The 22,285-nt window shown below is 43.6% G+C and overlaps 1 protein-coding gene across 7 annotated transcripts in view; it reads right to left on the bottom strand.

Annotated features, from left to right (window-relative positions):
- The window catches only part of TENM2 (teneurin transmembrane protein 2), a 1,159,540-nt gene that overhangs the window by 60,371 nt on the left and 1,076,884 nt on the right, over positions 1-22,285 (bottom strand). For all 7 annotated transcript variants that reach the window (XM_046666360.1, XM_046666359.1, XM_046666362.1 and 4 more), the window contains 6 exons: positions 18,107-18,317; positions 13,151-13,270; positions 9,989-10,250; positions 8,956-9,223; positions 3,195-3,338; positions 2,510-2,759 (listed from right to left, as the gene is read on the bottom strand). In XM_046666360.1, the coding sequence (XP_046522316.1) occupies positions 2,510-2,759; positions 3,195-3,338; positions 8,956-9,223; positions 9,989-10,250; positions 13,151-13,270; positions 18,107-18,317 (1,255 nt within the window). The remainder of the gene's footprint in view (positions 1-2,509; positions 2,760-3,194; positions 3,339-8,955; positions 9,224-9,988; positions 10,251-13,150; positions 13,271-18,106; positions 18,318-22,285) is intronic.

Here is a 22,285-nt window from a genome sequence, read left to right on the forward strand (position 1 = left end):
TCCCTACCGCCCCCCTCCCTCCCTCTGCTGGTTACTGTTTTGAAGAGAGGGGATTGACAGCCCTTTGTTTTCAAGTACGCAGTGGGAAGAAAAGAAGAATCAAACCACTATTCTTATAAAAGCTTAACTTCTCATCGTCTCTGGATACCTGGCTGATGAAAGCAAGAACAAGTCCAAAGGCGGTTAAAAAAAAAAATCACACAGCTATCGAGGGAAATTGGTAGTTCCACTCCTTCCAGTTGTTCTCCGTGTTACCATGTGGGCGTGGTGTGGCTCACTCTGAGTGGGCCCTTAGCTCATACCATTGATGTTGTGGCCTCTACAACTTGAGAGACATGGCATCAAGGACAAATTCCAACAAAAGGGAGGACATTGGTCTGTGTCTCCTTTAACTCAAGTAATGTATCTTGAGCCCCCGGTGTGGACCAGGTACTGCTCTAGGCATCAAGGGACAAAGCTGCCAAAGGTGTCTGCTCTACAGAGGTTCACACACCAGGGCCCTAAAGACTCACACAGAAATAACTGAAAAACAAGGCAGTAAATGGTGTCAACTTATGGGACCAATTACAGTTACATGACCCAGAGGAGGGTGAGAATTATTTTTGCTAGGGAGATCGGGCTTCATGGAAGAGGAGGCCTTCAAAGATGGATGTGATGAGATAGAGACGGTATTTCAAGTATAGCAAGCAGCACGAGTCAAGGTTTGGAGGTGGGAATGTAGCAGGCAAGTGCTGATTTGACTCTGAGCAGGAAGAGCGGTGACAAAGAAGTAAGGGCAGATGTGGAGGCTTACAACATCCAATTAAAAAATATGACCCTCGGGGGGGAAAAACACAATGCTACCTCCGCCCCTTCCCTGCCTCCTCCCATGGCTCTCCATTGTCCACAGGATGCTCGAGAAGATGATGACTCTCCTAGGATGAAGAAGGAAGTAAACATCTTGGGAAGGGGACCTAGTTGGAGAGCTCTAGGAAAAGAGGTTTGTCTGACTGTCAGTTTGACAGCTTGAGGATGATCCAGCCTCTTCCATTTTGCCTTCCTCTTCCCCTCATTGTTCATCTTTTGGTTATTACCCTCTTACTCCATCCTATGGCCTCCTCCTCTGTTTCCATGATGGTTGGTTGTTGGTTCTTCTACTCACTCAGCTAGAGTTGCCTTTACTTTCCCGGGGGCGCCCATCTCTCACCCTCAAATGGTTTCATCACCTTTTGGACCCTCAGAGCCCAACATAGGCTTGGCTCACCATCATGCTCAGTAAATGCCCACTGGCTCACTGAGGGTGCAAACTTCTTAGGGTGGAGCTGGGGTTTTCTTCTCTCTTTTTGCCCCTCCCAGTGCCTGGCACAGTCTCGGCTCCCAAGATTACTCAGCAGCACTTGCTGGTGGTTAGATCACTGTTCTCTCTCCAAGATGGGGCCTTAAACACACTAAAATGCAAGTGCAACCTACAGCTTCTTCCAAGTCCTTCATGTAGTACCTGAGGCTGCTTCAGAAGGCACCACCATCCACTCAGTAATGCATCTCAAAATCCTAGGCATCACTCTTGATACTTCTCTGTCTTTTTTTCCATTCTTTGCATCTGACGTATCAACAATCCCTATCAGATTTACCTCTGATAACATATCTCAGTTCAGAATATTTATAAATGTATCCCATTTGGAACACTTCCTCATGTGCCCTGCCACCACCCTAGTCCACATCACCATAACCCAAATCCTGGTCAATGGCTACAGCCTCCCTTTGGGTTTTTCTGCCTCCACTCTTGCAAACCTATGGTCCATTCTCCACACAATAGCCAGAATCATCTTTGAAAAAATGCAAATCAGATGGTGTCACTCCATCCCACTTCCTACCTCAAACTCCAGTGACTGTCCGTTGCAATAAGAATATGATTTATACTTGTCAACATGGTCAGTAAGACCCTGAAGCATTGGTCCCCTACCTACCTTTCTGACGTCCTCTGAGACACTCTCCCCTGAGCTCACCACCTCCCAGCCATATTGGACTTCTATCAATCCCTTAAATAAACCAGATTATCTGCTGATATTAGGGCTTTTGCACATCTTCTTTCTGCCTGGAATACTTTTCCCCAGATCTGTACATGGCTGACCTCATCATTCAGGTCCCATCTCAAATGTCACCTAGTACGAGAGAGTTCTCTGACTACTTTATCCTATGTATCTTCTTTATCACTCTTCCCCCACCCACCAAAGTCCCTATTTCTTACCCTGTTAGATTTTCCTTAAAGCATTTACTGCTACTTGAAATGATTATTTTTTATTTGTCCACATAATTTGGTCTGAAGTTCCCTATCAGATCACAAACACACCGAGGAGGGTTTTGCTTATTCCCACTATTTTTTCCCCCTAGTCAGATAGTCCCTGTCACATAGTATACATTCACCAATATATTCTCTGGAGAACCCCAAATGCAGCCACCATTTACCCAGCGAAGCTTTGGAGCAATGGGAAAAATAGAGCAAAAGAAGGTTTTCTGTGCAGCCACTTACCGTAACTCCAAGATGCTGGTCACGTTTCGAGAGGGAAAGATGCGCCTAATGTAATTGAAGTCACCAACGAAGAGGCTCCCATCAATTCCAACGGCCAGAGCTACTGGGGCCAACAGCTTGTTGCCTTCGGCAAGGCCATTGCAGCTGGGACAGGAAATGCTCCGGCGGCGGCCATTGCCCATGATGCTGGTGATGATGGCAGGCTGCTGGGTCAGAAACTGGTTCTCCCCAGTGCCCTTGTGTAGGATTCCTGGGGGGTGGTAATGGGGGTGGTTACTGCACCCCTCCAGGGAAAACATTTCTATTGGCCTACCCAGATTGCGGGGAAGTGAGAGGGAGAAGAGAAACAGTAGAAAACCTTTGGGGAGCTCCCCCATTTCCTCACAATGCTGAGAGAACTGTAATGGGATGGGAAACCCCAAGGCTATGGTATTCGGTAAGATAACATTTGTAGAGATAATTGAAGAACAATTGTGAGGTACACTAAGGCGGAAGGTCTGGGAAAACCAGCCTAACATTCTTTCACATTTAAAAGGAGAAGGTGGGAAAACCTATGAGTATTTTGGGCATTTGATGAAAAATAGCTAAGGTAAGGCTAGGGCCTACCACTTAAATGTCAGGGCTAGAGAGAAGGTTTCAGAGGAGAGACTCCGCTGTCTTTGGGAAAGGAAATGTGCTCACATACCACTTTTAACATTGAGGATGTGATGTTTATCCAGGGACCAGCCACCAAGGTTGGAAGGATCCAGCTCAAATCCCTGGAGGAGGGCTGTCCTTTTCTCCCACAGGATTAGACTGGGGCAAGTCTCATATTCAAACCCAACAGACACTGAAAGATAAAAAGGGGTGGGACAGAGCGGGAGACAAGAGAGTTTCCTTGATTATTCCAGAGCTCTCCAGCAGGAACAAGAAACACGTGCTTGCGGTAATACACATTCTGTTCCAAAAACTCACTCAGGGAGACGGGCTGATTGCTTTCTCCTTGTGATTCCACACAATATTAAAGTCAGATTTCAGGCTGAACTCAACCTTGAAGCTTTACACAGTAGTACTCCGTGGGGATGGCAAGACCTTTCCAGTGAACAGCTGGCTTTCAAAAATGACGCCAGTGACGTGGAGGGAGGAGAAGAATCATTCAAAAACCGAATACAACTCTCCTTTTGAGATGGACAGGAGACTGCTTCTCTCAGCCTGCTGTTCATCGCAGGCATTTGTTATATTTTGGGTTATTTATGTTCACTCACTAGGAGAAAGGCCTAGGGAAGCTTAGCGGCTCATTTACAAGGAGATTCTGGAGGCAACAGCTTGTGTTAAGTTAAGGCACCTTGTATGTTCACTCAGGATCCCGAAGAATGGTAGGCGAGGAGGCATGGGGACACAGCCTGCCAATTACGAGGCAGTTCACTGGGAACAGAATCCACAAGCTGTAAAAATCCTGTGTCTGCCACATGGACAAATTGGGGGGAGAGGCAGGAGATGGAGGACTCTGTCCTAACTCTGCTCTAGCTCACATTTCCCCCAGGTCAAAATGGAGCAAGTGAAGCCTCAATTTCTCAGGCAGATGTGGTAAGGACAGATGAGACAAAACGCCGAGATGCCATACATTTTTAATTGGAACTCTGCTTTAGAAATATGAGGCATTGCTATTATTGCTGTTCCTACTACATTAAATCCTTAACTACGTGTGTCACCTTTGGGGATTCTCTGCAGCTTCTTTTAAATCCCGAGATATAGGAGTGTCGATATGAACGGAAGATACATTTTGTCTTTAAAAAAACCCCATGTATTTCCTAGCTTGTCCTCTGAAAATTCCAAGAAACCACGACCAACTCGGTAGCAATGAGAATTGCTAGTGCCTGGCTTGTGGCTTTGAAATATTATTTCTCATTAAAAGGAATCAGGGCTCCTTGAAGAAATGGCTGGAGCAAGAAATGAGCAAGATGAGAGCAGGCCATTTTATCACACCTGATAGCAAAGAAGGAATCAAAATCTTCCAGGGCCATGTTGAAGGAATTTGGGAGTTGGCTTGAAGGGGCTCTCGCTGACCAAAGAGGGGACAATTGGACTCTTAGTAAAGATAATAAGTTCAATGGATTGAAGCATATTAGATACATTTCATTCTATGAGCTCATAATGGCATGTAAAAAAACATTAATTTGCCATCATTAGAGGATATTAGAAAATCAACTTAATATATTAAAACTAGTAAATAAAGGGAAAGAATTAAGCATTTATCCTTTCTTGTTTGAACGGTACCTCAAATAACCAAGTAGTTAATGAGAAAGTATCTCTATGTAAAAGTATGCTAGCTAATAAAGGAATAAGCAATGATAGAATTAAAATATCATTTTGCAATCTCTAATGACCTAATGGATCTAGGCAATGAGCATCAGTAGCTGCTGAAATCGCCAAAGGAGAGACAGGCTGACATCAGGTAACTCCTGAGGGAAGAAGAGAGCCCACCTACCAAGTTGTCCTGCTTAAAATAAATAAAAGAATCACATACCTAGGAATAAATTTAATCAAGAAGGTGAAAGATCTGTACACTGAAAACTATAAGACACTGATGAAAGAAATTGGAGAAGACACAAATAAATGGAAAGATATTCCATGCTTAAGTGTTGGAAGAATTAACATTGTTAAAATGTCCATACTAGCCAAAGCAATCTACAGATTCAATGCAATTCTTATCAAAATTCCAATGGCATTTTTCACAGAAACAGAACAAACAGTCCTAAAATTTGTATGGAACTACAAAAGACCCAAAATAGCCAAAGCAATCTTGAGAAAGAAGAACAAAGCTGGAGGCATGATGCTCCCTGATTTCAAACTATATTACAAAGCTATAGTAATCAAAACAGTATGGTATTGCACAAAAACAGACACATAGATCAATGGAATAGAATAGAGAGCCCAGAAATAAACTCACACATATATGGTCCATTAATTTATGACAAAGGAGTCAAGAGTAAACGATGAGGAAAGGAAAGTTTCTTCAATAAATGGTAGTGAGAAAACTGGACAGCCATATCCAAAAGAATGAAACTGGACCACTATCTTGCACCATACGCAAAAATTAACTCACAATGGATTAAAGACTTGAACATAAGACTTGAAACCATAAAACTCCTAGGAGAAAAAGGTGGTAAGCTCCTTGACATTGGTCTTGGTGATGATTTTTTGGATTTGATGTCAAAAATAAAGGCAACAAAACCAAAAATCATCAAATGGGACTACGTCAAACAAAAAAGCTTCTGCACAGCAAAGAAAACTATCAACAAAATGAAAAGGCAACCTACTAAATGGAAGAAAATATTTGCAAGTCATATATCTGATAAGGCATTCATATTCAAAATACATAAAGAACTCAAACAACTTGAGAGCAAACAAACAATTCAATTAAAAATGGGCAGAGGATCTGAATAGACATTTTTCCAAAGAACACATACAGAAGATCCACAGGCACATGAAAAGATGCTCTACATCACTAATCATCAGGGAAATGCAAATCAAAACCACAATGAGGGGCCAGCCCCGTGGCCGAGTGGTTAAGTTCGCGTGCTCTGTTGCGTCGGTCCAGGGTTTCACTGGTTTAGATCCTGGACGCGGACATGGCACCACTCATCAAGCCATGCTGAGGTGGCATCCCACATGCCACAACTAGAAGGACCCACAACTAAAATATACAACTATGTACTGGGGGGATTTGGGGAGAAAAAGCAGAAAAAAGAAAAGAAGATTGGCAACAGTTGTTAGCTCAGGTGCCAATCTTTAAAAAAAAACCCACAATGAGATGTCTCCTCAGACCTGTTAGAATGGCTCTTATCAAAAGGACAAGAAATAACAGGTGTTGGTGAAGACGTGGAGAAAAGGGAACTCTCGTGCACTGTTGGTGGGAAATTGGTGCAGTCACTATGGAAAACACTATGGAGGTTCCTCAAAAAATTAAAAATAGAACTACCATATGATCTAGCTATTCCACTTCTGAATATCTATCTGAAGAAAAAGAAAACATTAACTCAAAATGATATATGCACCCACATATTCATTGCAGCATTATTTACAACTGCCAAGATATTGAAACAACCTAAGTGTCCATCAACGGATGAAAGATAAAGAAGTTGTTCTATGTATATACACATATACATACCACAGTGGAATATTATTCAGCCATAAAAAGAAGGAAATCTTGCCATTTGTGACAAAATGGATAGACCTCAATGCGTTATGCTAAGTGAACTAAGTCAGAGAAATATTGTATGATCTCACTTATATGTAGAGTCTAAAAAAAAAGCTCATAGATAAAAAGAACAGATTGGTGGCTGCCAGAGACAGGGGTGGGTGGTGGACAAAAACGGGTGAAGGGAGTCAAAAGTACAAACTTCCAGTTATAAAATAAATAAATCATGGGGATATAATGTACAGCATGGCAACTATAGTTAATAATACTCTATTGCATATTTGAAAGTTGCTAAGAGAGTAGATCTTAAACATTCTTACCACAAGAAAAAATTTTGTAACTATGTAAGGGGATGGATGTTAACTAGATTTATTGTGGTGATCATTTCACAGGAATATATGGAATCAAATATGGAATCATTATGTTGTGAACCTAAACTAATATAATGTTGTATGTCAATTATACCTCAATAAAAAAAGTCTCTATACATTAAAAAAAATCAAACCTGAATCAGAGACAACCTCAGATCCAACTATCACTCTACAGGAGATACAGAACAGAGGACTATGTTCAACAAGCCCAGGTGTGCCACCAGGAAACAAACCAGACTATGGGGAATTTCTACAGGCAAACAACACAGTCTCTTTAACAAATAAATAATAAAACTTAAAAAAAAAAAGCTAGAGATAGAAGGGGAAAAAACCATATATTAAGAAAAGGTAAGAGGAATCAACCAATTACAAAAGATAGATCTTATTTGGATTCTGATTCAAACAGATAAAGTACTACTATTTATGATATTCATAATACAATCAAAATATTGAACAATGATGGGCTATTTGATGAGATTAAGAAATTGTTTTTTGTTGTGATAATGATATTGTTGTTATGCTTTTAAAGTGCTTTTTAGAGATACATTCTGAAATATTATGGATGAAATGATGTGATGTTTGGGACTTGCTTCAGAAAAATATAGGAAGCAGGGGCGTGGATGAGGGTATGGAAAAACCAAGTTCATCATGAGTCGATAATGGCAGAAGCTGGAGTACGTGGGGGTGCATTATAATATTCAGTCTACTTTTTGATGTTGGTTATCATTTTGATATTGGCAAAAGCCTAACATTTTTTTGACTAGCCACGTTTATATTAAATGCACTAGTTACTCCAGTAACTTATCTTTATTAAGTTAGTAACTCCACTCGCTGATGACGCAGACCACTAGGCTATATCCTGGGCTTGTGTAACCTGCTAGGTGCATGACTTTGGGCAACTTAGTTGCCCTCTCTCTCCTGTCTCATCGGCACAATGGGGATTATGAGAGCACCTACTTGATAAGTTATTGAGAGGTTACCCAAGACAAAGGATTTAGCACAACGCTCTGCACAAAGGGAGTGTCTGATAAATATTGGCTGCCAATCATAGTGAAGATTTCTGAGTTTGCTGGTTTCTTATTTTAGTAACTTATTACAATTATTGAAAATCACAAGCCTATTGGTGGTGAAAATACAGGATTCTGGATTTTAATTAATTCCAGACGGCTTTCTACAAGTAGGAAAATAAACTGGGTTGGTTGATATTAATCCACAGCTCACAACCCTTCAAAGACTGAGAAGGATAGGACTCTTCTCATACAGTGGGTTTCAGAAGTGGAGAATCATGTGATTCCCTCAAAGGCAAAGCCTGAAACAGAGCATGTGGCTTCCAGATCGCCTCTACCTCGATTTCCTGATTCTCGTGGTGCATTCTGTACTGTTTGCAACATGGAAACGAACATGATCTAACCCCTGCCCACCTTCCTCCCCCCTCTCAAATACTCTCCTTGTCCACTACATTCCAGCCACACTGGCCTTTGTCCTTCAAACATACCTCACTCTTCTTTCTCTGCCAGGAAAAGAATGCTCTTTTCCCAATTTTCTCATGGTTCCTTCTTGTCATTCATGTCTCTGCTTAAATGTCACCCGCTGAGGAACCTTCCCTGAATGCCTACTTGCAGTTGTCCGTCTTCCCTATATCTCTTATTTTTATTTTCTTACTAGCACTTGCCACTGCTTGACATTTTCTTGTCCAGTCTGTGTTTGTTTTCTCAATCCCCAACTAGAACAGAAGGTCCACGGAAGAGGGCTCTTCTCTATCAGTAAGACCACTGTTCTATTAGACACCATCTATTAGAACGGTGCTTGGCACATACTAGGAAGTCAATTAATATTGGTTGAATTAATGCATGACTAAATCCAAGAATAAGTAAGGGGTTGAAACCGAAACATACCAACAGCATCAGAGAGTCCATACACCCTTTGGCCGTATGCATCTGTCTTGTCCCAGATGAAGGTGTAGGCGAGGTTGGGAGAGGCCTGGAATGACTTCTGGAAGAGGTGCCCCTCTACAGCTACCATCAGATGGACCTTGATGAGGTTCAGGGGCACCGTGGACTGGGTCATGGTGATCTTCAGCAGTGACTTGTAGCCTGCCGTCCGGGAGCTCAAGTAGCGAAGCTTCACGTTGGACCCGGGGAGCTCAATTTCTTCATGAAGAACCTAGAAAGGAAACACGTAGCAGACACACTGCATCACATGCACCCCAGCAGGTGGGCTGCTGGCCACCTCAGACTGCCTGTCTGCTGCCACCCTCACAGAAGCATCGCACCTTATGTGGGGTCCAAGAAGCACTTCCCAGGGTCGAGGAAAACAACCACCACCATCACTAAAACTTGATCCCACACCATGGAGTGAAGGGGCTGAAGTTATGATTTTTGGATTAATAATTATTCTTGGTCACTGTTGTGTTTCTTTTTAAAAACCGCACTGTTGGCAAAAGATGTAAATAAGAACAGCAGGCTTTATTGCCAGCTGCATGCAAGGAGGCCACGAGAGGCTGTAATTATATGAACCTGCAACTTCCACTGACAATTGGTATAAAGCAACAGGGAGGCAATAATGTAATATGCCCTCTGTCGTAACACCGATGTAGATCATTAAAACGCCTCTTAGCATGTATCTGTGACTAACAGGAATAAAAAGCAATTTGCAGGTGGGTTGCACATATGTATACTGTTTTCATTTTATTAAAAGCTCCACTGACTGCCAAAGTCTTGAACGACTTTTGGGAAACACCTGGAATGTCCAGAGGAGATTCAGTTTTCTCTTCAGTGACTATGAATTCTATTGTGCTCCTACTTTTTGTCCCTCCACCTTACTATTAGTTTCTGGCCCACCCAAGGAGAGACACGTGTGGGAGGAAGTCGGCCAGCCAGTTTTGGTCAGGGAATATTAAGAGTCCTACCTGGTACCTCCCCTTCCTACCTGGGTCTCAGGCACGATGGGATTCTGTGCAGGGGCAGCACTGAAGAAGGTGGACAGAGGGGAGGAGATGATGATTGGGTCTGGCCGGACAAAGCCACTGAGGTCACAGCTGGGGATGGAGTTCTCCTCCGTCTTCATCACCAGGGTGTCCATGGCATAAAAGCTATTCCACGGCAGCCACACGGTGCGCTCCTGGCTCATGAATGGGGCTCGCTCAAAGTGCAGGGTCAAGGAGGCGCCTCCGTTGGCGATCAGGTCAAACCTGGAGAGGGGGTAAGCGGGCTCACTGAGAGGGGTGAACTCACCTTCACATAGGGCAGTGTTCTGACCTCCGCACCTGAGGGTGGTGGGAGGGGCAGAGCATGCAGGGGAAGGTGGGCTTTGGAGGCAGATGGGCTGGGTTGGAAGCCAATCTCTACCACTTACTAGTTGTGTGACTGTGGGCAAGTTATTAACTCTCTCTGAACCCCCAGTTTCTTCATCTGTGAAATGCGAATAATTATACTGACTTCACTGTGGGACTGAGAGAATGAAACACCATGATGAGCATACAGCAGGAGTCAGCAAACCAGGCCCATGAGCTCAATCCACCCACCACGTGTTTTACTGGAACACAGCCATGCCCATTCATGTACTTATCCTCTCCGGCTGTTTTTGTGCTGTCATGGCAGAGCTGAGCAGTTGTAACGGAAATCATATGGCGTGCAAAGCCTAAAATATTTATTATCTGGCCCTTTACAGAAGATGTTTCCCTACCTCTGGTGTAAAACACTTAGTGTCGTGTGAGGCTAGTAGAAGTGTCCAATAAATAGAGGAGTTATAACGATACAATGCTAGAACATAGGGAGGGGCTTATTAAAGCTTTCTTCTCATCAACCTGTGCTGTCTCTGATTTTTGTTTTGGTTTCACAGAACTTTAACTTTTTTTTTTGAGATAGAACTGACATATAACATTATATTAGTCTCAGGTGTATGACACGATGATTCAACACTCGTGTATATTGTGAAATGATCACCACAATAAGTCTAGTCGGTTAACATTGACCACCACACATGATTACACATTTTTTTTCTTGTGATGAGAACTTTTAAGATCTACTCTCTTAGCAACTTTTCAATATGCAATACCGTATTATTACCTATAGTCACCATGCAGTACGTGACATTCCCATGACTTATTTATTTATAACTGAAAGTTTATACCTTTTGACCACCTTAGCCCATTTAGCCCTGTTTCTGACATTTTTGACAGTTATTCTTAAACTATATTCCTGTTTGTTCCTCAAGAGCTGCACGGAGGTGTATTAGCAGTAAAGTAAAATATAGTATTTCTTTCTCAATTAACAGAAAAGAATGAGGTTAGTGGAGAGAAGTCTTTCAATTGTAAGCTTTACGCCTCCACAGAACTCAACTGTGCATGCCCACTTCAGAATCCCCAGCAGCTGACAAGAGTTCCCAGATCATAGTAACAACTCAGTGAAAAAATACGGACCTATTGGCTTCACCTGGTTTTGGAGACACTTTTGGTGTTTTTTAATAAACCTAAAATGAATGAACACTGAGCACTTGAATATTAAGGTGAATATCAGAGTATGCACAGTACAACAGTATATTTCTTGCATTAATTTGTTTATAGATTTATTTTTGGGCACGCGTGCTACTGGGGATGGTTTTGTATAGGATGCAGGAGACAGTCAAATGTTTTAACGTGAAATCATCCCTAGTTGGTGTGGCAGAATCAAATCATTAATGTCTGTGGCACACACCACTATACGACAGATTGTGGGATTCCTCAGACCACTCCCCAACACATCCTGTTACTTCCATGGCTTTGCAACCTGAATAAGCTGAAGAATCACTGATCCAGGAGGTTGGGTAGATGATCTGGGAAGCGGATTTGGGCCATAATTAGTCAGGAAGCAGCTGAGAGGGATGGCGCAGCATAAGGTGGGGACAGACAGCAGGCCAAGCACTCAGAAATGTCCTCTTGCGTTGTCACAGGACTTCATAGGGCCAGAACACTGGCTTCTAAGAATGAATAAGGGCCAAAGCCTGTGTGGTACACATTCGCAGCCCCAGTGCTTTAAAATAATTAGATTCGGCTACACAAATGTATGAGTGAGATTTCAGAGACTTAGTGAATATTGAGAATTTCATGTGAACTATCAGATGTCTCCTTTGGATTTCAGCGGTGGGACTGAGGACAGGGCTACCGCGGGCTTGTAATTTATGAAACCACCTGCAAGGCTGCCTTAGGACATTCAAAAACAAGGCCGGACTCTTCACCAGAGAAGGGCAAGAATCACAGTTCTTACCCACATGATAGGTCCATGGTTTTCCAAAGTCCAGTTTTATAGAAAAACTGTTGCATAAGATTTACAGCAGATTTAGTCTCCTCTTTCGTTTGGAATAGAATGCAATAGTTTGTGGGTTTTTTTCAGCCCAGGATGGGTGAGTGTTTTCCTCTTCCCATAGATTTCTTTTCTTCTTATCTATTTTTTTAAAAAAATTTTAACTCCATGCCCAATGGATTAAGGAAATGACAGAGCTTTCATCTTGGTGGGGGCTGCATGGGCGCATGTTTCCAATCAGAAGAATAGGGAGAGGTTGCCTCCTTTACACAGCAGGGTGACAGCTAAATGTATTTAATTAGACTTCTCTGATTACATCCCACCCCCTCAAAACAGGAGCGAAAATGACACAACTCCTAAAGCCACAGATGAAAGCAGAAGGGGTTCACCACAGGACACTATGTCATGCGGATCCTTTTCACCCTGCGCTGCCTTTGATTTAAAATAGTTTCCAAGAGCACCTTTCCCTCCCTCTTTCTAGAATCCACCTCCCCCAGCCCCACCCCCAACACACACACACACACACACACACACACACACACACATACACAGAAAAGCATATACCTGACATGGAAAAAGGAGGAGGATGGCTATCGGCAGCCCTGGATAGGTTGGCCGTTCCATTTATTTTTCAGTTTTGATACCATACCAAAAAGCAATAAATATCTCTGGGGGGATCCTCAGTAGAGGTCTGGCCTAGTGGGCATTCCAGTCCATAAGGGGAGCCACGTGGTTGTAAGCCAATAGCACCATCTGTCTCTTTGCCTGCACCCTCGGTCCTGAGTAGGTAAAGCCCCACAAAGCAACTTACGTGCCATCTTGGCGGGTGATGGTGTAGCCGTATTTTGGGTACTTGACAAAAGACACGTTCACACCAACCAGGGGAGTCCCATCTGTAGTTACTACTTGGCCTCGGATGAGAGAAACCAAGCTAGAGGAAAAGAAACAAGTCTTTGAGCCACTCATGGGAGAACAAGGAGACAAGGGGGGTTGTTGAGTCCCCTTTCCTATTGCCACTGCACCCCCCGGCCCCCACCCACCTCCTCAGCTGGTCCCTTAGGCAAGGAGAAGACTTCAACATTCACTTCTGGCTTCACATGATCATACCTCTCAGAGAGGTGTAGGCAAAAGGGAGGTCTCAATGCTTGCTTTCCCTTAGGAGCAGAATTGGTGACACGGTGGGGTGAAATCCGTGGGCAGCATCTCCTGTCATTCGCTGGGCAATGGAGTCCGCTGTGCACATTCCCCCTGCCCTAGGGCTCACTCTGTTTCTTGACATTGCTTGACTTTTGCTTGTCCCGAGCTTTGGGCTGCCCCTCATCACTCATGTTTGTGCCTTAGCCTGGCACAGAGAGTATTACACTTGGGTGAGAGCTTCCCTATCTGGCTGCTCATTTCCTATTTTGGCTTTGGAGGAAGGCAATGTTACTCTTCTCCTCCAGGCTGGGATGTCAGAGGGAGCGGAGGGGAGCACACTGAGGTTTTTTATGAGGCTGGGACACATAGTTGCATTGTTTTTTTGCTGCCCTTTAAGAGAAAAATTTCTCACAATCCATGGCAGCCTGAGAAAAAGAATATTTTGGAGATTTTTTTTCTGGTAGAACTCTCTTGGATTCTGGATTCCATGTAACTATATATTTCTCTTATATCAAATTCCTGCTATCTTGACAGGGGACAGGGGAGGGGTTTGGAATCCCACTCAGCTTTTTCCCACCGTCAGAGAAAGCTCCCCTCTCTATTGATTACACTAACTAGAAATTTCCCCAAGATGCTAGTAGTCAACCAACCACTTCTGGGAAATCTCATAAAGCAATAGAGATGCCACAATATTCTACTCAAAATCCATGGAGAGAGAATGCATACGCCTCCTCTCTCCTGAATTCTCTTGACTTCATGGAGAAATGGTCTCATGAGAAGTTCCATTTTTGCACCGAGCCCCCAGCCTATCAGACAGGCCCGCTGCTGTATTGTTGGCCTCCAAGCCACCGGGCAATTTGGTGAAGGTTCTCAGGCTTCCAGGTTCCTGGACACACTCCCAATTTCTGGACTAGGGAATCAAGCTGACCTGTTCTTTGCCAGAATCTTGTCCAAGGCTGCTCGATCTTTGGAACGCACTTACTTCTGCAATCCCGGGTGACCCGAGAACTGGAGGGATGCCTTCTCCAAGCACCTCTCTTTTTATTAGCAATACCCCCAGCTGTTCAACTCTAACCCCGTGATGGTCTCAGGAGGGTTTAGTTTTTTCAGACTGCTCCACTGACAGGTCTAATTGTCTGCTACTGGCTGCCTAACAAACAAATCGCATTTTTAGCTGGTTCCAACCACAATGCCAGAGTCTTTCGAAAGCAGAAAACTCATTTATGAAAATAATTCTTTTGTTCAATTCTGTTTCCTTATCTTAGCTCAGACTAAGATTTCTTTCAGGCCTTCCCAGACACTATTTTAAAATCAATGATGTATGCTGATGACCACAAACTACGAAGTGCTTGTGATGAGAAAACAAAATGGGGATTACACCTCACAGTGGGTTTTCCCCCCTCCTTTTATATACAACTGTTAGTTTTTTTTAATCATTCCTATAGCATAAGACTTTGCAGAGCTCCACAGGAATAAAAGGAGCTGGGTTGTCTATGATTTCTGCCCTCTGTTTTTCTAATTCTTCATTGCTGCTGGCTGCCTATCATTTCTAGGCAGTCAATTCGCAGAAAAGATTCAGCTAAGACATGCTATCAGTTCATTTCTATTTATGATTATTGATGTGTAACAATTATCACATTATCTAGATAGTGAGATCTGCTCTATAAATTATAGTGGTGGAGTCAAGGCATTTTAGTTATTTTTGTATGCCATTATCTAGGGGAAACGCCTTCTTAGAAGTCTTGAATTTAGTTCTTTTTCACTCCCAGCTTTGTCCTTCATTATTTGTCAGACGATAATGCACTGAAATTCACATGCTTGATGAACTTCAACCTATGTCTCGGAGTAACATTTTGCTGTTTCTGAATTATGTATCCATGCCGACCTGCTGGAGTGTGGGCTCAATTGGGTGGTGCTATTTATTGCTGCCGTCAAAGCTTCAGAGAAGCTTTCTCGAAAGCAAGGTTCTTTCTTTTGCCCAGATCTCTGGAGCTGGGCAAGTCCACCACATATTCTGGAGTCCCTGCCTGCCTTCCCCCATCTTGGCTCTAACACAAGAAACCTTCTGGAAATGGGAACTGTTGGTGAGGAGGATAAGACTGAATTTTAAGGGACAGATGAAGAAAGAGTATGAAAAGGAGAATATCAGGAAATTACTGGATTTAGGGTAGAAATAATGAAATGTTAATAGGAAGCCGATTAATACAGAGCACAGGCTTTTGAAAGATGCATTTACAGGTTAAGCAAACTATGCAAACCACAGCAAAATGCTTACGGTCTAGCGCGAGGGCCAGTCAGTCACGAGTCTCTGGTGATGTAAGAAAAATTTAAAATACTTAGGTGTATGAAGAAGCTATCCTGGTTTAAACCTGATTTGGCCTGAATTTTATTTTAACCAGAGCAGTCTGACTTCCTGCCTGACAAGCATACATTGTAGCTCTGCGTTACCTCACTACCCCTAAAGCAAAGAATGCATTCTTTGGAGAGAAGGATGAATGCCTCCCTCCCTGTGATGCCAAAAACAGTACTCCTTTGAAAGATGTTTCCCTTCCCATGACGCCAGGGTCACGTTGACCCACTGTGTACACCCCAAGCCATAACAAAATATCTCCTTGAAATCTTGAAAGAATGTACCCCTGTCATGCTTGATGTGTGCTCTTTGTTCTGAGATGGTACATAACTGTGCTGAGAACAACTTATTCTTCAGAGCCCTTTGCACTCCCGGGCTGTAGTCCTCAGCTTGGCTCGAATAAAGCTCTCTACTATAGAACGATTATTACTTGCGTCGACACTGGCAATAAGAATTATGTTTATAATTAAAAGGGAACATACCTACAGAATCTGTGTCTCAGAACTAGGATTTAACAAGCAGAGGAAGTAGTTTTCTGGTCAGAGATATGTGGTTTCTATTATTTTTTGGCAGGGTTCTTGTATTAAAATAATAATATTACTGTGTGTAGTATATTCTACACATGGTATTCTAATTTTACCAATTTTAAACTTTTAAATGTAAAATTTTTACCCATTTTACCAAGTTCAATAGCTTGCCTAATGTGACGCAGCTAGGGAGTGTCAGGGCTGAAATAGAAGAAGAGGGTTGAGAGGCTTTTTTTCTTTTCTATTTTATTTTTAGTAAAATGAAAGCAGAGAAAGGCTAAAGCTGCTGGCCCAAGGTAACCTTGTTAAGAACCTCGTATTCAAGAGCTGCCATGAATTGGGGCTGCACAACTTCCCAGAGAGTTCTAAGGGGCTGTAGAATTAACTGGCTGTACCATTACCCACCGCCTCCCCATCCCGCCTTTGCTAGGCTCTCCCCGGGGGGAGTAGAGTGAGCTGTGACCTGACGATGTCTCCTCCCCAAAGTCTAATGAGGTGGCACCAAAAGAATCACTTATAAAGTCAGGGGCTCCTGTAAGAAGTAAAATCTGGTATTTCCTTTGCTGGATGGAAGCCTGCTGACGCAGCACACTTCTTGAGTTGCTTCTGGGCCTGCCCAGAACTAAGTGAGGATAAAGAGGACTAAGAGAAAGATGGCGTGGTGAGGGCTGTGGGAGGGAAAAGGGCACCAGGACCATCTGCTCAAATTCCTAGTTCCTAGAGTTTTCTTGAAAAGGACCCAACCAGTGATTCTTATTTTCCCCTGGGAAGGAGCACAGAGATAGGGTGGGAGCACCCCCAAGAAGATGATGCCTGCCATCCTCACATCTGCAGACACCATCCACACCTGGACCCAGACTGACCAAGAGTGAGATTGCTGATATGCAGGCAGCTCACGAGAAGACCCCCTGCCTCTCCTATCCTTCCCCTCACCCTCAGAATCTGAAACTGTGCCTGGAAGAGAGAGGGCCTGGGGGTGTCTCAAAGGCAACTCTTCCCCTTGCTCTCTTCTCCAGGGGGACAGTTCTAACTTGTTCTGGGCAGAATGGAGGGGCCGAGCTGACTACAAAATAAATCTAGAATTTGCCTCTAGAATATTCACAAGCCTCAGATCAGCAACTGAGAGCAAAAGGACATTCGAGAGAAACTCCCACTGTTTTGGAATGAGAGGTGACATGCACTGGCACAATGCCTTGCACAAAGCAGGCAATTAGCAGATGCAATTGATGGGGTTGCTGTGAGGACTGGAGATAATCTACATAAAGTCCCCAGCTCATCATAAGTGTTCAATAAATTCTAGCAACTGGCATCACCTTGACTCTAAAATGCCACAAATGATAAGTTATGTTATTAAGTTAATAATCACTTTCAAATATACTCTATTGAATGAAATATTTCAGTGATGATGAAACAAAAACCACTATCAGAGGTATTATAAAGCAAGATTCAAAATAATAACAGTAATGTCATAAAATAATAGATCATAAAAATGATCTAAAAATCAGGCAATCAACAGGTGTCTCCAGCAGGTTCTGGGATGAATGTGGACAAATCCCGCATGGAGACTGGGACTCTGCCTCTGGAACTGGATCCACAGAAAGGAAAGGGCCTTGGTGAACCAGAGCAGGGAGCTGCCACCATGGGGTAGTTTCCAGGCCAACTGGGATGACAGAAAAACCAGGAGCGCTTCCTCCTGCTCCGACAGGAAGGGAAGCAGTGACCTCAGTAGTTTGCATGGACAGAGAGCACCCACCTGCTGTTGAAGGGGTTGTCTCCAGGAATGATGTGGGTGCTGTCTTTGCCTGCCAAGAGCTTGATGCGGTCGTAGAAGGACTTCACTGCGGGCGAGTCTGTCTGGCCCTGCTGAATGATGTCCAGGGGGTCCCGGGACCCCCGGCAGAGCAGGCTGTTCTGACAGGCTGACTGCAAGCAGCAGTCAGGGTCCAGGCAATCCACCAGGCCATCTGGGAGGGCAGAGGCAGAGCCAGGTCAGCGGATTTCATGGCACAAAGCTGCTTAGAGATGCTAACACCTTTGTCATGAGCAGCATCAACCCTCCTCAAGGGCCTGAATTGGCAGGTTTCACACAACAAGCTTAGTATAATTCCAATATATATACGCATAGAAAATAAAAGACTGAAAGGAAATAATTGAAAATGTTGACAAATGGTTATCCCCAGGTAGTAGATTAGTGTGTTTCTCTTCCTTTCCTTTGTTATACTTTTCTGGAGTTTCTACTTTTTCTATTGTGAGTAAGTATTACTTGAGTGGTCGGAAATAAAAACAAACACTTTGCTTTTAAACAACACAGCACAAAAAATTACCTATAGCAGTTCTCGGGGGCCTGTGCTAATGTGTGCACCAGTAAACACAATGCACGGGATTCCTTACATCTCGCTTTAAAGGAGAAAAGCATTCTCTCCTCGCTCCCTCGGAGCCAGGGAGGGTACTGCTGACCAGTTGGAGAATGAGGTGTGGTGAGTTTTACATTTTCCAGGAAATGTGGAGAAATGACTTTGGCTTGAGCACGCAGAAATTAAGCCATCAGTGCATTCAATTGCTTCTGGTGTTACCTTCCCACGTGCCCGCAGGATGTCAAATGTCCTGATCAACTTGCCCAGGTTCCTGCCCCTCCATCCCATCCTGGGCTGACTCCTATTCATTCAGCTACCATTCGACAAGTATCTGAGTGCCAACCACATTCTGGAAATAAAATGGGGAACAACGAATGATGGTGTCTGTCCTTAAGGAGCTGATGGGGGAGAGATACATGACTCATCCTTTTAGACTCAGACTAGGTATGGCCTCCTCCTCCAGGAACCCTTCTTGATGATGCTCCTGGCTAGGTTAAGTATTCCTGTTCTGTCTGTCTCCGAATCAGAGGTTCTCAGAGAATGGTTCTGCATCAAAATCCTGTGGGGAGAATCAAGGGCCTACCCCAGACCTACCCAGGGAGAGCCTCCAGAGCAGGTCGTGGATTCTCAGGCAATTCTAATGCACAGGAAATTTTAAAAACCATTGTGAATGCCAACTTCCTTGTACTAGAATTAATTAACTCTGTATGCTTGCCTTCTTGCCTAGAAAATAAGTACTTTGAAGAGAAGAACAGTGTCTTATTCATTTCTATATTCATGCTTTTCTTAGTGCCTACCATGGAATAGGGCACTCAACAAATGTTTGTTGAATGAATACACAACTGTGTTCCATGCCTCACGTGTCTGTCAGGGCTGAGGATGGGAATGTTTAGGGTAGTGTTTGCTCCTTGGAATTTCCTCTTAGAATGGATTAGTTGGTCAACCCTTGCTCACTCTGCTGGGAATTGATGGAACACACAGTGGAGAAACTTGGAGAATAACTTGCTTGCCTCTTGTGGATTTGATAGCAAGGCATTTTGGGGCCATAATTAACATCATAGAAACACGTACTCAAACCCCGGGCTGTGACTTGACAAACACTTGTACTGGAATGCTGAATCAGAGGCCTGGCTGTGTGCTTTAAATTTACTACAATGTAATTTTTTGGCATTACCCTTTTCATTTAGTTCTGCTAATGAAATTGAAATATGTAATTTCACCAAAGTTCCACTGTAATTTAGCAATTAATGTACAATTATTTTAATGCATTACTTTCTTTTTAGCAAACAAACAGATTAGGAGGGTGCCTGTTTTGCTTGACTTTAAATTACTGAAACGAGCCTCTCATTTTCTACATGGGCAAGTGTTACTCATGTGCCTCGTAACACACTTAGATTTACAAAATTTCCTCGAGATGCAGATAAAGGAGGGTGAGCAGGCACGCAGCGCGCACTTTAAATTCAGAGACTTTCAAAGTCAAGGTCCCAAACACCTCAGCGCGACGTGCTGCCTGCATCAGGTACTCCCCAGAGCCCGGCAAACCTCGGACCCAAGACACAGCACTGGAGAATCACATCTCGGCAGCAGGACGATGCTGAGGCACCGTCCCGGATCCACCTTCAGATTGTCCAGTGGATCCCACGGTCCTTGGCAGAATAAGGAAAAGAAAAGAAAAAAACGCCTAGTGCTGTGCCTTTAACATCCCCTTCCACGGACTGCCTTCACTAATCAGAAGGAAGCTACGAGAGAATGCCTGCTTTGAATTTAAAAATATCCCGCAGAGATATGCTGGCGCTGCTTCCTTCCACAGCTGCAGAAACTTCTCAGGTGAGAAGAAACCCACTGTTATTAGCACTGCAGATTTCTTTAAGGCCACTGGCCTCTTCCCATTAGGAGTTCCATCCATCTCCAGTGGCCTTTCCCTCCTGAAGCTGGGAATGTGCCCCCTCCCACCCCCAACCCATTTACCACCCACTCCATCTAACCAGCTTGAGGACCTCATCGGGCTCCAATAACAGCTTAAGACAGATTTCCTATTAAGTGCTGAACATTTTCCTCCCCCAGCACCCTCTAGTCTGCCACTCCTTCTGGGATTGCAACTGCTTCACAAAGGTGGACCTCAAATTTCCCCACTGTTTTGTTGATCGCAGGCTTTTAATTCAAGGGCCTGTCTGGCAGGAGCTGTCCTATAAACACATCAGCTATAGCAGATGGCAGATACTAAAAAAAAGAGATAGAAATGATTTCCTCCTCCACATTTACATTCACCTGCTCCAGAGATTGCGCATCTGGGGTTCTCTGCATTATTAAGTGAGAGCATTTGTTACGCCTGCAATGACCTCATCGTGTCGTTTGCTCGTGGGCTGCTGCCGCTGAACGCTTTCGGACGACACCATGAACTTTAAATTGGCATTCCCGTCTCCCAGTGGCCTGTCAGTCATGAGAATCGCATCTTTATGCCAGCAAGCCCCTCGCATGGAGTCTGACATGGCAATCTTCAGTAAATTACCCTGTCACTGACAATCTTGCGTTTATCTCTCAAACAATCAAGCAGGCAATCAAACTGTTCTGAATCGCCGGTTCAGGACCTGAGAGGCTGCCGGCATCTTCATCCAGTAGGGGCGCGAGAACGGCACGGCCTTCCTATGACATTGCATGATTTCTTTATTTATTTATCTCCCCACTTATCTGTTTGTCTGGTTGGCTTTTTCCTGGTGAGGGTGGTGAGAGAGGTTTGCAGAGTTCTTGAAAAGGGCTCAATTCTGACTCAGCGATAATGGGAAAGTGACCCAGGCCTTCCCGATTGGCCCACGGTGGTGTCGTGCATCTGCTTAATACGCCCTTGTTGACTTCACTCCGTGAGATGTGGCCACGGAGAATTATTCATGGTTATGCTTTCAGAAGGTGCTTGCTATCAGAAGGCATGCTGAGTCACAGCTCTGGCTGTATTCCACATGCATACATTGTTCGCTAATTGTAATGACCATTTCAGAGAAATATGGATGTGGAGAAACTTTCTGGGAACAATATGTGAGGCATTCTTTTTATTGCTTTTGATAAAGAAAATCAGAGGGAATCTGCCAGTTCTGGCAACGTGAAGCAAAAATCAGGTTAACGCTAAATTGAATCCTTTGGATTAGAATTCCCAGGCTAAAAAGCCAAAAAGTCTACACAGCATCAGAGGTTAGAGCCTGGCCTGTGGAATCAGATGGACTTGGGTTTGAAGACCATCTTCTCTAGTTCCTGGCTGTGTGAGCTTAGAAAGATAATCGCCCTTGCTGAACCTCAATTTCTTTGCCTTTAAAACTGAGTTATAATAGTGCATCTATCATAGGATTATGTGATAGGGAATAAATGAATTGATATATATAATATCAATCCAGCATATAGTGTGTTCAATGAACTGTAGGTATTACTACAATCACAAATTCTTTGAAGTTTTCAACTTTTTCAGTTTATAAAAAGTGGACGTGAAAATAAATGAAATCAATATCCCCTTACTAGAGTCATTCCCTGGTATGTCCTTTGGGTAGGTTGAATCTTGGCAAGAATGCTGTGTTTCCAAAGTGTTCAGTTCA

The sequence above is a fragment of the Equus quagga genome, chromosome 7 (genome assembly GCF_021613505.1).
Source record: "Equus quagga isolate Etosha38 chromosome 7, UCLA_HA_Equagga_1.0, whole genome shotgun sequence".
NCBI classification, from domain to species: domain Eukaryota; kingdom Metazoa; phylum Chordata; class Mammalia; order Perissodactyla; family Equidae; genus Equus; species Equus quagga.